Consider the following 16124-nt stretch of genomic DNA (forward strand, 5'->3'; position numbering starts at 1 on the left):
AATCTGGGGGTTCCCCTACAAGAAAGATAATGATAAGACCAGGGGAGGGGTACCACAATGGTCAGGGGACTAAAGCACATACCCTGTGATGAGAGCTTGAGGGAAATACATTGCTCAGTCTAGAGAAAAGGCTTACAGGAGGGTGCAATAGCAGCCTTCCAACACTGAAGACAAAAGTTAGACTCTTCAGATATGCATGGCAGACGAAATGAGAAAAAACAGTCAAATTAAAACAGGGAAATCCATGAGGACAGTCAAGCGTTGGAACAGGGACCCAGAGAGGCTGCAAAATCTCTATCCACAGCAGTTTGAGACACCCAACTGGACAAGGTCTGCAATGACCACGTCTGAATTCAGTGTTGAGACTGCTTGTGCAACAGACCCCTCCCAAGGTCACTTCCAACTGATTCAATGATTCATGAAGCAGGCTACTGTGGACTTTTGTGCCCAAAATACACAGAGTTTTAGAATGTGATGATTAAGTCTTGCAGGCACCATGATCAAATCAAAATTGAGAACATTCTTGTAATAGTCACTCCAAAACATCAGCTTCAGAGAGCTGCCTGTTGCACCTGGCTACTGACAGCACAGCTAACAAATGCCTCTGCCCCATTATGAACTGCCCAGGTCAGAACTTAAGTGATCAGAAACAAGGTTCCCCACTCCCATAATCAGTTCATACTTCTAGTAGCTTTAAATAAAATCAAAATGTTGAGCTGCTCAAGAATTTTTCCAGCCTCTGATTAAAAAAAAAAGTTAACCTGAAATACAGCCACAGATTTTTTTTTTTGAGGAAGTAGGTATTCAGGCATCTGGGGGGGAAGAGAGGGCCTTAGAGACTCCTCTTTTTAATGTGTAGAAAATACATTACTATTATGTGACATTTGGATCAGTGGAGCTTCCTTGCAATTCCCACATTACTGAGAAGAACTAAGCAGAAGTTCTTCTAACCTCAGGGTCAGGTTTATCACCTTCCTCAAGAAATGGCCTAGTTTCTCGCTACAGGGAATGAAGAGAGACATATCCAGAAAAGAAGCCATTCCTCTTTGAACCCCTCATTTTGGATGGAATGAATCAGTATGTGAACACACAGGAAAAATATACAGCTAGTTTAAGAGGAAATGAATCTCACAATAGGTCAACCTGCTTCCAATGAACAGCTAAGACGACATCCCTGAAAATAACTACCAATTATTCTCTTAATAATAATTTAGAGACAGGCATAAGCAGTTTGCGTTCCTCGTAAGTATAAACACCTGCATGATGAATCAACATACCGATCTCCATTCTCTGGATACTCCGATGGAGAAGCCAGGTCTTCATTTTCACGATTAACAGGCGAGAACAGATTGCTACTGTTGAGATTCTTCAAAACCAACTTTTTGATGCTCTTCCTAAACAAAGCACCAGAGAGAAATTAGGATATATGCTGCATAAATATATATATTTCATGCTTAATTCACGTGCTCCAGGGACCAGGAACCCTGTTCTCACGCTCAGGACATATGAAGTCTTCTGTAAGAGCACTGCAGTAGCTGAGATACTAGAACTCTTTTTGGAATTTCATTCAAGGCCTTGGTTTATGAGTAAGCATAAAAAGCACAAGTCATTGAAAGCTTCAAAACCCAAGGTCAGTAAACCACAGTATTATCCGTTTTACAAAACAGCGCTTTTCCAGCAGAAGCACAGAACCCCACAGAGAAAGTCTGGCCCACAGATGGAGGTGATTCGTTACTACAGGGTCACTTTAGGAACAAATCAATGGCCAGACCAGGGTTCACTGCCTGCAGTCTGAAGATCACTGAACATCTATGCCAGTTACACTCAAAGCAGTCTAAGTATCCCTTTGTTCTGATCTTTTGTTCATTTGGTGTTTTTCAGTAAAACACTGAGTAATTCCATACTCTGCTCTCTCCCTGGAAAGCGAAGAGATGGTTCAGGCTAAATTAAAGACAAACCAAGTTCACAAAAGTTACAAATTGTTTTTAAAAAGCCTATGCTCAGAAGTACTTCCAATGATTGATGCATCTTTCTCCAAAGCTTGTTTTTTGTTGTTTTTAACTAAAAAACCAAAGCTTTCCAAACCCCTTTTCAATCTGAATGCCACTGGTGCTCTCGAAGACTGAAACCAAAAGCTTCAGTAGGGTAGATCCACAACACCATTATTAATTTCTCACAGAAACATCTGTGTATCTGAAATAGGACCAGTGATAGGCTATGGAAATGTCATGAAAACTGCCTTCATACTGAGTGCATTAGCAAACCTAATGACACTTCCACTTCTGAAGCAGAAAATATTATGCTGCACAAGCTTTCCTTGTAATATTCCTAACTGACTTTATACAAGCTTCGCTCCAACCATGGGATGACCTCATTTTACAGCTTATTTGACTTTAACAGTTTAAGCTGACCATTTTCATGTCCTCTACAGAAAACAATTCTATTCAAATTTTACACAAAACCTGTTATTGCTATTCATATTTGAACCAGGTCACAAAACAGTCATGGAATTCAGGATATATATAAAGTATATATTCAGTATATAAACTATACAGGAGTTTACTTAATCTGATCAGAAGATTCTTGCACCACCTCCTCCCTGCAACATACACAAAAGAAAAACTAACTTTGGCATGAATGCACCATTGGATAGGGATGGCTCGTCATCATCAAGACCATCAAAGAGATGAGATTTAGCAGAGCCAGCTGACTGCAAAGCTTTTGGTCGCACTCTGGTTGCTGGACGCGGAGTCAGTTTGTAGTGGGTGGGTGTCGTTAAGGCCTTCTGAGCTGCTGGGTTAGTTGGTTTCAGCCTCTGAAACAAAAAGATGTAGAACTAGAATTTTCATACCACTTATTGTAAGGGTTTGTGGACAGTGAGAGTGCCTGCTTTGTTAAGGCTATCCAGTCAAGGACCTTTTAAATGTAAAGGAGATAATAAGTAAAGGGGGAAGCAATAAACAAAACCAGAGACACAAAGCTGGTGTACAACAGGTAACGGAAACAATGCTATTAAGAAACTGCAGGCACAGCTTTGGAGAGGGCCAGCCTGGACCTCCTGTCCAGGCTGAGTGAATGTGGGGACAGCTACAGTCAGGCATGTGGGCACCCTGGGCCAGTGGCACCAGCAGCTGCAGCGAGAGGAAGCCGCAGGGGCTGGAGTAGAGGAAGGTCTCTGCTCCAGCCCCTGGGATGGGACCAGCGTGCATCCCAGGTGTAGCTACTGGGGACGACTAGGGTGAGTGAAGGTCTCAGCAACATCTACTGGAACAAGACCACAGCTCTCTGGCCCATGTGCCTGGGTGACAGCTGCTGGCAGTAAGGGACAGGCAGACACCTGCATCATCTCCAAACCTCATGTGCGTGGGGATTTGCGTGTGTAATTCACTAGCAAGCTTCAAGTTGGACTTGCCCATAAGTAGGAGGCCCTGGCTCCTGGCAGGGACTATCGAAGAGGCAGAGGACTTGTGCTGGTATCAAGGGATCCGTGAGCACAGGGTGCCCAGGAAATGAGCATGTGAGTGCGTGCATCTTATTGCAGCAAGCAACAAGCTGGACTAGCCTGCTCTTTGGAGCAGGTAATAGGGCTCAAGTTCTGGGCAGGGCCATCAGATGGACAGAGGGACCATGCTAATGCTTGAGGGATCCATGAATGTGTGGGTGAGTCTAGAGAGTGTGACCACGTGTGCTTTCACTTGGGAACTTCAACCGTTATCAACCAAGGAGAAGGAAGCGGACATGGCTGTATATGCTTATGTTTTACAGAAGTCCTGGTAGTGTTACACATGGGTGCTGCTGAAGGCAGTGCCTTGTCTGTGGCTGCGCAGCCAGCTGTGTCAGTGTACTCTGTGCATGTGCATCTGGGATATGTACTGAGCTTCACAACTGATTGTGCCTGCAAATGGGAAAGCAACAGCCACATCCATCAGCTTGGGAAGGAGACCCTCTGGGTCTCTGGGCATACACTGCTGGGCTCCAGCAGTTGGGCAGGAGTAATCTCTAGCCCCTGAAATCCACCCATGGGCAGCAGCCATTTAGAAACCTCCCTTAACACTTAAAAAGGCCGAAAAGTATTTCTTTTGTTGTCTTTTAAAACAAACCAACAGGGTATGATTTGTCAGAGACTGTCATAAAAGAAGTCATAAGCAAAGCTTAAGCTAAGCACTAAAAATATTCCAAGCATCGACAATTACCAATCTTTATTCTCAACTAGCAGCACTGAGCATAACAAGAACTCCAAAGCCAAGGCTCCAATGTGCTCAAAAGAAGTAAACAAAGCCACAGTAAAAGCAGTTTGCATCCTGGGGAGCATAAAAAGCCACTGCACTGATATGAGTATACAGATGGCAACTTATTTGCTGCTCACTGCATACTTCAATGAAGATAGTGAGCACAAAATATAAAGTCATTTCAAATCTTACCCAGAAAGCAAGTTAAATGTTTACGTGCACTTACCTCTTCTTTCTTCTTTGGGTCTGACATGGGGTTTCTGAAGAGTGGAGAATCTCCAAAGGGTGAGTAAGTCAAGCTATTGAGATGCTGCTGAAGGACGGCTTGCTGGGCAGCTGATGCATTTGGGTCTGTCAGTGCTATAAAAAGACAAATTTTTAGCATCTAAGCAGTTTTACTAATAAAACCAAGGTAGGTAGAAAAGACATCCTTTCAATCAGAAGATCCCCTCACAGGAGTTCAAATTTCTATACAAACTTCAGCATTCCTTTCTTCCGCTCTTTAGTCACCATTTCTGCAGCAGTCTGATGGAAGAAATCAGGTTCTCTTCCTCCATTGGAATTTGCAACCACATTCAACAAGTTTTTATCAGTGAAAAGCTGAGGGCATGGAAAGCTACATATCAGTAGAATGAGCCTGGCCTGCAAAACCTTTAACTAATATGTTTGACTTCTGAATCATCTTTTAAGAAGAAAACAAACAACCAACACCCCCCCCCCCCCAAACTGTGATGCAAAGTTTTGATATTCTTGCTACAGCAATCAAACTTACAGGTCTAGAGTCCTCTCTGCAACGAAGGCCTCAGTTTTATCTCTTCATCTTCTAGCATCTAATTTTAATTCCCATTAAAATACTCTAAGTGTTCACACTATGAAGTGTTTTGAGCAACCTAAAGCAGCTTGATTCTAATTCCAAGAAAACCAGATTGAACCTATGCCTTCTCAAAGAACAACAAAATTGCTCTGAGAAACAAAGGCTTACTGTCAGACAAAGTCTACAAGGAAGTCAAGAGTAGAGTTTGAGACAACTGGTTCTTCCCAGATCAAAAGCTGGTTTAGCTGAGCAGTCCTTAACCAGCAAGACCCCTCCTTATGCTGCCCCACTGCAGGCATTGCCTAAAAAGCCAATACTTGAATCATCTGTAGAGTTACATCAAGGGAGGGCCAAGTATGACAAATATAGAAGTATGATGGAAGCAAGACAAATGACTGCAACACACTGATGAGAGCATTTCATCATGATGAGAACGTAGCTCCCCTCAACCACATTTTGCCTGTCATAACTAGTATATGAAGTTACTTTGAGGAGTGTTCACAGGATCACAGACGAGCAAGGCTGGAGGTACATCTGAAGGTCACCTTTTTCATCAAATCATCATAGAATCACAAAATGGTTTGGGTTGGAAGGGACCTTGGAGATCATCTCATTCAAACCCCCCTGCCATGGGCAGGGACACCTTCCACTAGACCAGATTGCTCAAAGCCCCATACAACCTGGCCTTGAACACTTCCAGGGATAGGGCATCCACAACCTCTCTGGGCAACCTGTGCCAGTGCCTCACCACCCTCACAGTGAAGAGCTTCCTTACATCTGATGTAAATCTGTCCTCTTTCAGTTTAAAGCCACTACCCCATGTCCTATCACTACACCCTTGTAAAAAGTCCCCTCTCCAGCTTTCTAGGTACTCTATGTACTAGGTACTACTAAGGCTGCTATAAGGTGTCCCTGGAACCTTCTTTTCTCCAGGCTGAACAACCCCAGCTCTCTCAGCCTTTCCTCACAGCAGAGAAGCTCCAGCCTCTTTGTGGCCCTTGTGTCTCATGCTGGGCAGCCCAGCACTGGACACAGCACTCCAGGGGAGCCCCAGCAGTGCTGAGCACAGGGGAAGGATCACCACCCTCCTCCTAATGCAACACAGGACACCATTGGCCACCTTTGCCACAAGGGCACATTGCTGGCTCGTGGTGAACTTGGTGTTCACCAGGACCACCCTCAGCCTTCTCTGCAAAGCTTCTTCCCAGCCAGGTGGCCCCCAGCCTGTACTGGTACCTGGAGTTGTTCCTCTCTAGGGCCAGGACTGTGCAGTTCTCTTTGTTGAACTTCATGAGATTCCTGCCAGCCTCTTCCTCCAGCTCGCCAAGATCCATCAGGATGGCCGCACCACCCTCAGGCAAATCAGCCTACTCTTCCTTTTGTCACCTGTACACTTAACAGAAGTGCTCCTTGTTGCCTTTGACATCCCTGGGCAGATTCAGTTCCAGTTGGGCTTTGGCTTTCCTAAACCCATCCCCACATGCTTGGACAATGTCTCTGTATTCTTCCCAGATTACCTGCCCCTGCTTCCACCTCCTGTATGCTTCCTTTTTGTGTTTGAGCTTTACTGGGAGCTCCTCATTCATCCACACAGACCTTCTGTCATTTTGCCTGACTTTCTGCTCACTGGGATGGAAATTTCCTGAGCTTAGAGGAGGTGATCCCCGAATATCAACCAGCGTTCTTGGGCCCATCTTCCCACACAGTGTCATGTACCATGTGTGTGGTGTTGTTCCTCCGCCCCAAGTTTAAAATAATTTTCCTGAAATGGCAGCCTCAGGGGCCATTCATCTAAAGTGCTCAGATCTGCCAAACAGGGTGAACACTGCTGGAAGTGGTAGACATTTTAACTTACAAAATGGTAGCACAAGTATCTGAATCTAAAGACCATTTATTTCACCAGTGGCACAGCATACCTGCTAAGCAAGTCCCTCTAGCTCTCCTACCTGGAATTACTGAAGAAGCTAATGCTACATTCCGCTCCCCCCCCCCCCCCCTTTTTTTTTTGTAAGCACCTACTGTTGCTGTGCCAAATTCAACAATGGGAAATATGTTAGTAATCTCAAAGACAAAGTTCTAAAATAGCTGCAATTATTAGCAATGTTAAGCAACTTTGAATTACTTAAAAAAAATATACAATTAGCACAAAACAATGTCATTAACGTGGTCTCCACTGCTACCACAAACAGAAATTGCCTCAGATGGATGCTCAAACATTTTTTCCCCCCTCCCATTTGGGTGGGATGTGCTCTTATGTTTAGGCACATCTGAAACAAGGGACAAAGCAGCAATTAAACTCGGGTTAATGTACGCTTACCGACAGCAGGCTGAGGGGCTCCAAAGCCCAGAGTAGCTGTTGATGTATTGAATCCTGGTGCTCCAAACGCTCCCGTTCCTAGTGTTCCGCCAAGTTTAGGCTGGGTGTTTCCAAATAAAGAAGTCTGTCCTGCCCCAAGAGCTGTAGCAGGAGAGATGACTGTCATTTACTACAAGACTGTGACAAACGTATAAGCCAATTTATCCCACAACAAAGAATCAATTATTTATTAAACTGCAAGAAACATTCAACATGTCCATGAATGCTACAGACACTCAAGACTCATGCAATCAGACCAGAGGCTTCAAACACAGAGGACACCACCAGTTTTCTGAGCCATTACCCACCACTGTAAGCAATGCTGCCTACAATTTCTAAAAGGTTGCTTAGCACAGTGTTAGCAAGCTCTACTTGGTTCTGATATGAGACAGATTCATGGCTTCAAGCTAAAACATCTACAGCCTTTACTGCATTGGAGTTAGCAAGTACTACCAATGCTATATTATCACTGAAGTTTGAGGACTATGCTTAGGCTGACATGAAATAAGCTAGTAAACTGTTTACCTGTTCCAAACCCTGTTCCAAGTCCAGTTCCCAGAGTCCCAGTTGCAGGCTTATTTCCAAACAAACTATTTCCAGCAGTGTTGGCACCAAAACCTTCAAGAACAGAAGCAGTAGCTCGTTAATCTAACATCATTAGAGATTAAATTAAAACCATCAATTTAAATAAATAAGCATCACCAGCTCAAAGACAGCCCTGCCACAGTTAAGGTCAAATTTCACACACTGTTTCCAACAATGCAAGTTAAATTGACAAGCAGCAAGAAGGGACTTAAATGGTAAAAAAAAGTATTTGAGTTATGAACATAATACTGAAAACATCAGTACAGAAAAATACTGGTTTGCCTTCTTAAGCTTTTCAATTTGTTACAAACTTTCAAAGTTTTACTGAAAGCCAGAATGGACATCATGATGGTATGGTAACAGAATAAAACGTATTAAGTTTCTTCAACTGCTTGGAAGGAAAAAATCCCATTTTATACTATTTATACCACACACGTACTTCTCTGATTCTTACTGACAAAGCAGGTCACAACTCAGATTCATACAAGCACACAGTTCAAAGACACATCTCTAATTCTAACTGAGTACAATCCAAATCTAACATTAGACAGATTAGTTCTTAAACTGAAGACTGTGAAACCATCCTGTGGTTGGTTAGTATGCAAAGAAAGAATTAAACTAGAAAACTGCAGTCATGGACCAACACCAGAAACACCTTAGAACCAAACTCCATTCTTCCTATAAACTGTACCACTGCAAGCAATGCAGGCAAATTAAAAACATACTAAAATCAGTATTGTTCACTACCAAACACTGTCAACACACTAAGGTGGCTATGAAGCTCTTAGAGAACTGTAGAACAAGGGACTTGTAAGCAACTTTCACAAATACCATGGTAACAGTTTGCCCAAGGCTGGTCACCACAATGAAACTGTGCTTGCTAAGGTGCTGCCCTGGCAGTCTGAGAGCTTGACAATTTCTTCCCTCTGTCTATTCTGGCAGGCTAATTGCATTTTAGACTTTATTGCTGATATTAGAATAAAAAAAGACAGATGTGAGGATCTAAAACCATTCCTGCTCACTTTCAGGAATACAGTTTTCTTGCCCCCAGATTCAGAAGGAAAAAAAACCAAAACAAAACAGACTTCAACAGAAGTCCTGTGAAAGAAGACTATCATTTACTTCGACTACTGCTACACATTTCTCCTGCTCAGTCACACACTCATTTAACACCAGTTCTCTAACATTAGTATCAGAGGCCAACATTAACACAAGATGCAGTTCTTCAGGACTTTGATTCTTCACATCATGAAAGACGACAGCTACCAGTTAAACTGGAACCAACTGTTTCATTTTACCCTCACTCCAGTGCAAGATCTCCTTATCCCTGGCATCAAGCGAGAAGTATCACTGTTTTTACCCTATTTCCTTCAGCACTCCTTTGCAGCCATAGTGTATTTACAGCCTCTTAACAAACCTCTATGTTGTATGAATTCTTTGATTTGTTCAAGAGTTTTCAGTTACAGGTTACACCTTCTCTTAAGCACTCACTGGAAGAATGGTACTTTTACTTAAGTATCTACCTTCTTGAGTCAGGGAGTACCACCAAGAGGAAAGATATAAAACAGCATCAAAGATGTTTCCTTGCAGCAACATGCATCAGAAGCATGGCTTACCTGAGAATTTTAACATTCATTATCATTTAGCATATGATATTCAGCAGCCAGGTGTGTGGTATATGCAGTATAGTTTTAAGTGATTGAAATCCCACTTTTTTTTATATGTACCAAAATTGGAAGTGTTTGTATTGGTTCCTAAAGTCAGGGTTGGTTTGTTACCAAAGAGCCCGCCGCCTGTGGTTGTACCAAACGAGGGAGCACTGGTCGTGGTGGTTCCAAATCCAGCAGGCTTGTTACCAAACAGGGTCTGAAAGGAAGAAAACATGAATTTGGAAACCTGACAGACTGATATTAAAAGAATTGCATTAAGTGTTTCACTGTAGGCAAGAAAGCAGAACTAACACCAAGCACAACTGAGACCACGCAACCCAGACTCCCAATAGTGGTGTGTTATTGCAATCTATAGGCAGTGAGATGCTCAGACTCTCTTGCTGTCTTCTATCAGTCAAGACGTCAATTGTTAAAAAAATTGTTTCTGCAACACTAGTTCTATTACGCATGCTTATACCGTATCCTTCAGTTTACGCAAAACCACGATTTTTGCATCTCAGGCATCTTAACTCTTGAGATAATGCAGGTTTCATGAGGTCAAAACCCAGGAAGAGGACTCTAAGCCATCTGTTTTTATTTTCCTTCATTTTTTATATTGTTAAGGTACAGACATACCGAACCGCCAACACCAAATCCTGTGGTAGCTTGTCCAAAAAGACCAGTTCCGGTTCCAAATCCAGTACCAGCATTTGTATTGGCAGCTGTTCCAAAAAGGCCTCCAGGCTGTGAGGGCTGGGTTACCCCAAAGAGACCCTATAAACAGGAACTAGGTTAAGATACTGCTGCAACGCTTTTCGAAGTCTAGCACTGATGATAACAGAGCTAACACACAAAGTCCGTTAATAAAATGCTACAATACTACCATTTTTGCTGGGGGAAGAAGGTGGGTGAAAAGCATTTCAGAAGCTTTAGTCATTCTCCAAGAAATTAGTTACAAAAAGGAAATAAATAAAAAAAAATTCAAAGAATTTATGCTCCAAGCTTAAAAGGATATTAGAATTTCTTCATCACTCTGAGTGAGGGAGATGGATAAGAAACATTTCACAGGGTGTTCTGGGAGAAGTCACAACATATTCAGAAAGAATACAGTATATTTGGAGCCAAATTCCCTAGCTATGCAACAAGTTACAGCTATGTAGCATACTTCTATCAAAAGAACCCATGACTGCTGGTCATTAGTTGCCAGAAAGTACAGAATTGTTAATGAATTCCCACAGAATGTTGATAATGTAATTATCCATGTGAACATGATCAGAAATCCTTGAATTGATAGAGAGAGCAGACTGCTTCAAGAAGGGAATGGGAAAAGTTATTTGTTACAAGCTGTATTGCTGTCCAATTATCATGAATGAAAAATTCTGACTGGCAAGAAGCTGCTAGCTCAGAGAGCAGCATTCGAAGCTTTGCATCCTAGTTTTATGAAGCTATACTACAATTTGAGGAAGATCTAAATCACTGTACCGCAGCCTCTTGTGTCTAGCTGGAGTAGCTATACCACAACTTACACCTTTAAGGGTTCAAACAATTTGTCTTACCATTGTGTTTGTGTTTGGCTGTCCTAGAGTGGTATTGCCAAAAGAAAACCCAGTGTTCTGCGTTGTTGTGGCTTGACCAAATGGTTTGTTAAACAGACTTGTAGTTTGAGATTGCTGACCAAAAAGACCCCCTGTTGTTCCTGTTCCAAAACCAGTTGTACCTACGACATATAAACAAATTGGTTAAAAACCCCTCAAGAATTTATCCAAACCCACTATATTTCCACACCTGGCACATTCAAACAGGAGAAAAGATGCTTCAACTCAATGGAAAAGCAAAACACCCTGTGTCATCAACACAGCACAGCACCTGCCTTCAGATGGAAGTAGTTTGTATTAGGTAATTCATCAGGTTCTCCTTGTCCTAAAGTCAGTGTGAGCATAACACCGAGGAATTACCAGCCTGTTTACCTCGCAGATAGATCTGACCAAAAGATAACAGCTTTTATATGACCAGTTTGTTCTTCACCGTACAAAGAAAACGGTACCATGAGCACCTGAAAAGGGCTCACTGGGCAAGAGGCAGGCAGCCAATGCCCTGCACAGCAGTTCTGTTCTATAAGCCACACAATTACTACTACAGAAACTTCTACCTGAACTTCAAATATCGTTTTCCTTTTTCTCCTCAAAGGAAAAGGGCTGTTTACATGTGGTGAAAATGGTATATGCACAGACAAGAGCTCTTGCTCCTTCTCACAACTGCCATTGCTATCTCTGCAGAACTAGGTGCTTTCTTTGGACTTGACTCCATAAGAAATACACGAAGCCCAGCAAAGCTGTCAGGTTGGGCAGTCCCTGTATTTTAATGAACCATACCTTCGCAGGGTGGAGAGGAATATGGCCACCTGTATGTTGATCTTTCTCAAGGATAGCAGCTCAGATCAACCCCCACAGGCCTCAAACAAGCCCAGAGATTAAGGCCAGCAGTACCTGTCACTAAGGACGGGCACAATTCTAACCCAAGACACTACAGCCTTTCTTACAGCAGATAATCGCTTCTGTTACTACAGACGATAGGATTTTGATCTTCTGTTTATAGTCTAATGCCACATATACAAATATCTACTTACTTTTAAGTTTGCAGCAGAAACTAGTAAAAATAGAATTTGCGTTTGAACTTTTCAGCACTATTTGCTTTATGCTAAGTTCAAAAAGGTCCACTAACTGGTTAGCCCAACTGACCTGCAACTACCAGACATACAAACATTTATGTAAATTAGTTACTTCATACCTGGCTTTTACTTTTTGACCAAGGATGCCAAAATGGATAGCGTGAAACCAGGATGGCAGGATAACAGGTCCACATCCTAACCCTGATTTACTGTGAAGAAAAGCTCCTGGCAAAGTCTAGTAAGGCTACTATAAATTAACTTGTCCATTTCCAGGGAATTTATGTTTGCTCATTAGCAGAAGTAAAATCTTGACCTCACCATTAACCAGCTGATGCCATCACCCTACTGATCATTAGCAATATCCTGGTGGTTTTACTTCAAATTGTTTTACTCGCTCATGTGAACTAGCTGACTAGCCAGATGCTCCAATAAACTGTCTTCCAGCAAAACTTGGGAGATGCACAGGAAGTTTGCAATCCCTGAAGAGTAAGTAAATAGATATTTCTATGGCAAAGAACCTGATTATTGAATGTTGATAATACAACTAGTAAAAGTCTGAGCTCACACCACTGCTTCCTCATCTTTTTTTCATTACAGAATTTTAAATAGCTTAACAGAATACTTGCGTATGCAGTCACAGCAATGACAGGGGACAGACAGTACTCACTGGTTCCAAAAGCAGTTTTGTTCTGTCCATATGAAAAGCCTGTGTTAGTAGTAGAAGAGCCAAAAAGTCCTGTAGCTGTACTTGATGTAGCAGTAGAAGACCCGAACAAGCCTGCAGCTGCTCCTGCTCCTACAGGATTTGATGGCCCCTTCCTATTTGCCTGGTAGTCTTCTAAACGAAGTTCCTAGTAAATGAAAACCCAGTTCTCTTTACACATTCTTTTTACACAGGGTGAGGTTAGAACAGTGGCATTAGCATGTTTACACAGCATTCAAGCCTACACCAAGATGAGGGTATCAAGAAAAGCTGTAACACCTGCATTTTTAAAAAGAAGGATGCCATAAACAAGACCTAAACTTAGATTCAAGTTTGGGCTTCAATATACTTCCCAGAGCTTTTTCAAATCTTTTTAGTAGAAGATCTGTTTTGAAGTATCAAATAAGTCAACTTAAACAGAAAGGCTTCAGGTTAAATCCCTGGGAACACTAGTTTGTATTAAAGAACTCTGAGTTCTGTCTGAGATTCGGCCATTATCTCAGCAGTGCAGGATTGCTCCCAATAGGATCTCTCGCCCTCCTGGTATATGGCGAGATGGAATTTCAGCTCTTTAAAAACTGCAGCATTGAGCACTTAAAAACAAATGCATCGCCATATTAATTGCATTAAGTGTTTTACTTTATGATAGCTCTCTTCTGTGAGTGATGTAGATATTGAAGGTTGTATTCATATTAATGAGCATAGAAGATACATACTACAGTCAAAAAAAGCTGTATTAAACCAACACTAACAACAGCCAAACAAGATAAGCATGTTTGAACACTCACTGACTAACCTCAAGAGATTTGCTTTCATATTCTTTCATAGCAGTAATACATTGGTGCTTGGTGTTGATGTTAGTGCTAACTCCAGATTTCACCATAGTATCTGTACCGGTTGGTGGCTGCAAGAGGAGAGATTAAGACATCAAATTTAAAATCTAGATAGACTTTTGTTAACACAGTTAGCACTCTCTCGGCAGATGCCGTTAAAACCTAACTTTAGCACAGGACCTGAAGCAGTGTATTACTGTTACCTGTACAGCTGTGGCCTCCCCCAGTGATGAGGCATGTTTAGTGGGAATCAGTAGTGGAAATTACCCTAGTAACAGTCAAAAAACCTGCAGTGCAATTCCTTTTTTGGTTTCACTTTAGAAGTAGTTTACCTAAATTTGTGATACAAATCCTCTAGCTATGCATGGATTTCATTATCCCACTTTTTTTTTTTTTAACTGCACTATGAAAATACACATTAACGGCACTCAGACTGCCCAAGTTATCATCACAGTTCCGTCTATGTCCCAAAATAACAAAGTCTCAGTCTGTTAAATCAGCTCAATCTAGAAATGAAGAGAGCTGAGATTTGCCTGAACAATTATTTGGGAAAAAGAATACCTCCTTCCAGCAGATATCAGTTACCCCATTTCCACGATGGCTTCTTTTCTGAGCCACCCGCCATTTTCAACTGCCACAGAACTTTCAAGATGTTATTCAACCCTTTCTTAAAGGGAAGTCACCCAGAAAACACAAGGGATCAATCTTCACATTTCATTTTACATTTCCAAAGCCATGCTGACTTGCAAGAGAACTGAATTTTTTTTTACCCATTCCAAGACATCTTTAACCTGTATTGCTGTTAGCATTTAGCATTGATCACCCAGCATTCTGTGGCACTTCCTACCTTCCTGAGAAGGCTCAATTTTAAGAGCTGCTTTACGTCTTCAGCTTTCACACAGCTGTAAACCTAGCAAGTCTAGACAGGGCATTACTCTGTGTTTGAGAAATCTGTCAAATTCAGAATTAAAAAAATGCTAGTACTTTGGATTTAATAATACATCCTATTTCCACTGCAACAGTTCCATGAAAGGGGGTGTTTTCAAATAACTTCCAAACACTACATACTTCCATATGAACTGCTCTTTTTTTCTTTTTTTTTTTTTTTCAGCTCAGTGACCAAGACAGTACTTTACCAAGTAACTGCAAAATGTAATGCTTCCTACAGTAAACAGACTTGATTAAGGAGGAAAAACAGAACTTACATTAAACTTAATAGTCGTGCCAGTTGGAGCAGCGGTAAAACTAGTTGGGCCAAAAAGAGAGCCAGATGTACTCCCAAAAGGATTGGAAGTAGTGTTAGTGGTTCCAAAGAGACCTCCACTGCTGGTACTAGTTCCAAAGTCTTAAAATAAATAAATAAATAAATAAAAAGATCAGTACTATAACAAACCTGAATTTTAAAACTTAAACCAAATATTTTATTCAAATTACAAAATAGTTTAGAAATGGAAAAACTGCTAGAAATATTTTTATTTTTTTTTACAGCAGAGCTGGAAAACCAATAGTCTGATAATGCAATGTTCTGCTGTAGAAGACTGCCCCTAACTTACCACCCCAGGAAACATTAAAATAACCACAGCAGCCAGTTTCATTCTAGTCCTGACAATGCTAAGAAAATTACACGTACAAAGGGAATCAATGAGGTTTCTTGTCTCTTCTCATAAGGGTCTGCAAGCAGTTGCTTCTGCTTTGGGGAATTACAGTAGAGTAAGAGGCATTTCAAGCATTCTAGTGCCAGAAGCAAAACCAACTATAACTGCTCTACAACAGCAGAATAAAAAGCTAAAATCAAGCAGCAACAAAAGATATTTAAGAATAGAAAATGCCAGCCAACCACCTTTTTCAACTTATTTCAAAACTTGTGGCTAGAATTGCAGCTACAGATTTTGTAGCCTATCAGGCTCACTCGTGGCTACTGTGGACCACAATAATGTCACTATATCCTTCAGGAGAAAAAACCCACCAAAACCCTACATTAACACTTGTACCAGATCCACACGTAGATCCAGCGTTCCATGCCCTTCAATCAAAGAAAATAAGCAATGCTCAAGGGAGATGCAGCAGCTTTACTCACTTCCAAACCCAGCTGGCTTATTCTGTGCAAAGGCATTATTTTGGGATGAGAAGAGGCCTCCACCAGTGCTGGTAGTTCCAAACAGGCTATTTGACGTCCCAGTTGATGTTCCAAACCCAAAGCCAGTGCTTGTGGAGGAGGTGGCTGGCTGATTAAATGTAGTCGAACCAAATAATCCTCCTGAAGACAGAAACAGACTATTAATCTTTT

At 41.7% G+C, this 16124-nt stretch overlaps 1 protein-coding gene across 2 annotated transcripts in view; it reads right to left on the reverse strand.

The window, feature by feature from the left end:
* NUP98 (nucleoporin 98 and 96 precursor) overlaps nucleotides 1–16124 on the reverse strand; it is a 41011-nt gene that overhangs the window by 20057 nt on the left and 4830 nt on the right. The window contains exons 4-15 of one of the 2 annotated variants that reach the window (XM_049822937.1): nucleotides 15915–16094; nucleotides 15043–15182; nucleotides 13801–13908; nucleotides 12969–13152; nucleotides 11190–11350; nucleotides 10270–10407; nucleotides 9763–9850; nucleotides 7925–8017; nucleotides 7361–7501; nucleotides 4456–4589; nucleotides 2628–2815; nucleotides 1278–1394 (exon numbers count right to left, since the gene is read on the reverse strand). In XM_049822937.1, coding sequence (XP_049678894.1) covers nucleotides 1278–1394; nucleotides 2628–2815; nucleotides 4456–4589; nucleotides 7361–7501; nucleotides 7925–8017; nucleotides 9763–9850; nucleotides 10270–10407; nucleotides 11190–11350; nucleotides 12969–13152; nucleotides 13801–13908; nucleotides 15043–15182; nucleotides 15915–16094 — 1672 coding nt within the window. Of the gene's footprint in view, nucleotides 1–1277; nucleotides 1395–2627; nucleotides 2816–4455; nucleotides 4590–7360; nucleotides 7502–7924; nucleotides 8018–9711; nucleotides 9851–10269; nucleotides 10408–11189; nucleotides 11351–12968; nucleotides 13153–13800; nucleotides 13909–15042; nucleotides 15183–15914; nucleotides 16095–16124 lie in introns of both variants that reach the window. The other variant, XM_049822936.1, reaches the window with a different exon arrangement.

Source organism: Accipiter gentilis, chromosome 19 (genome assembly GCF_929443795.1).
Source record: "Accipiter gentilis chromosome 19, bAccGen1.1, whole genome shotgun sequence".
NCBI lineage: Eukaryota > Metazoa > Chordata > Aves > Accipitriformes > Accipitridae > Astur > Astur gentilis.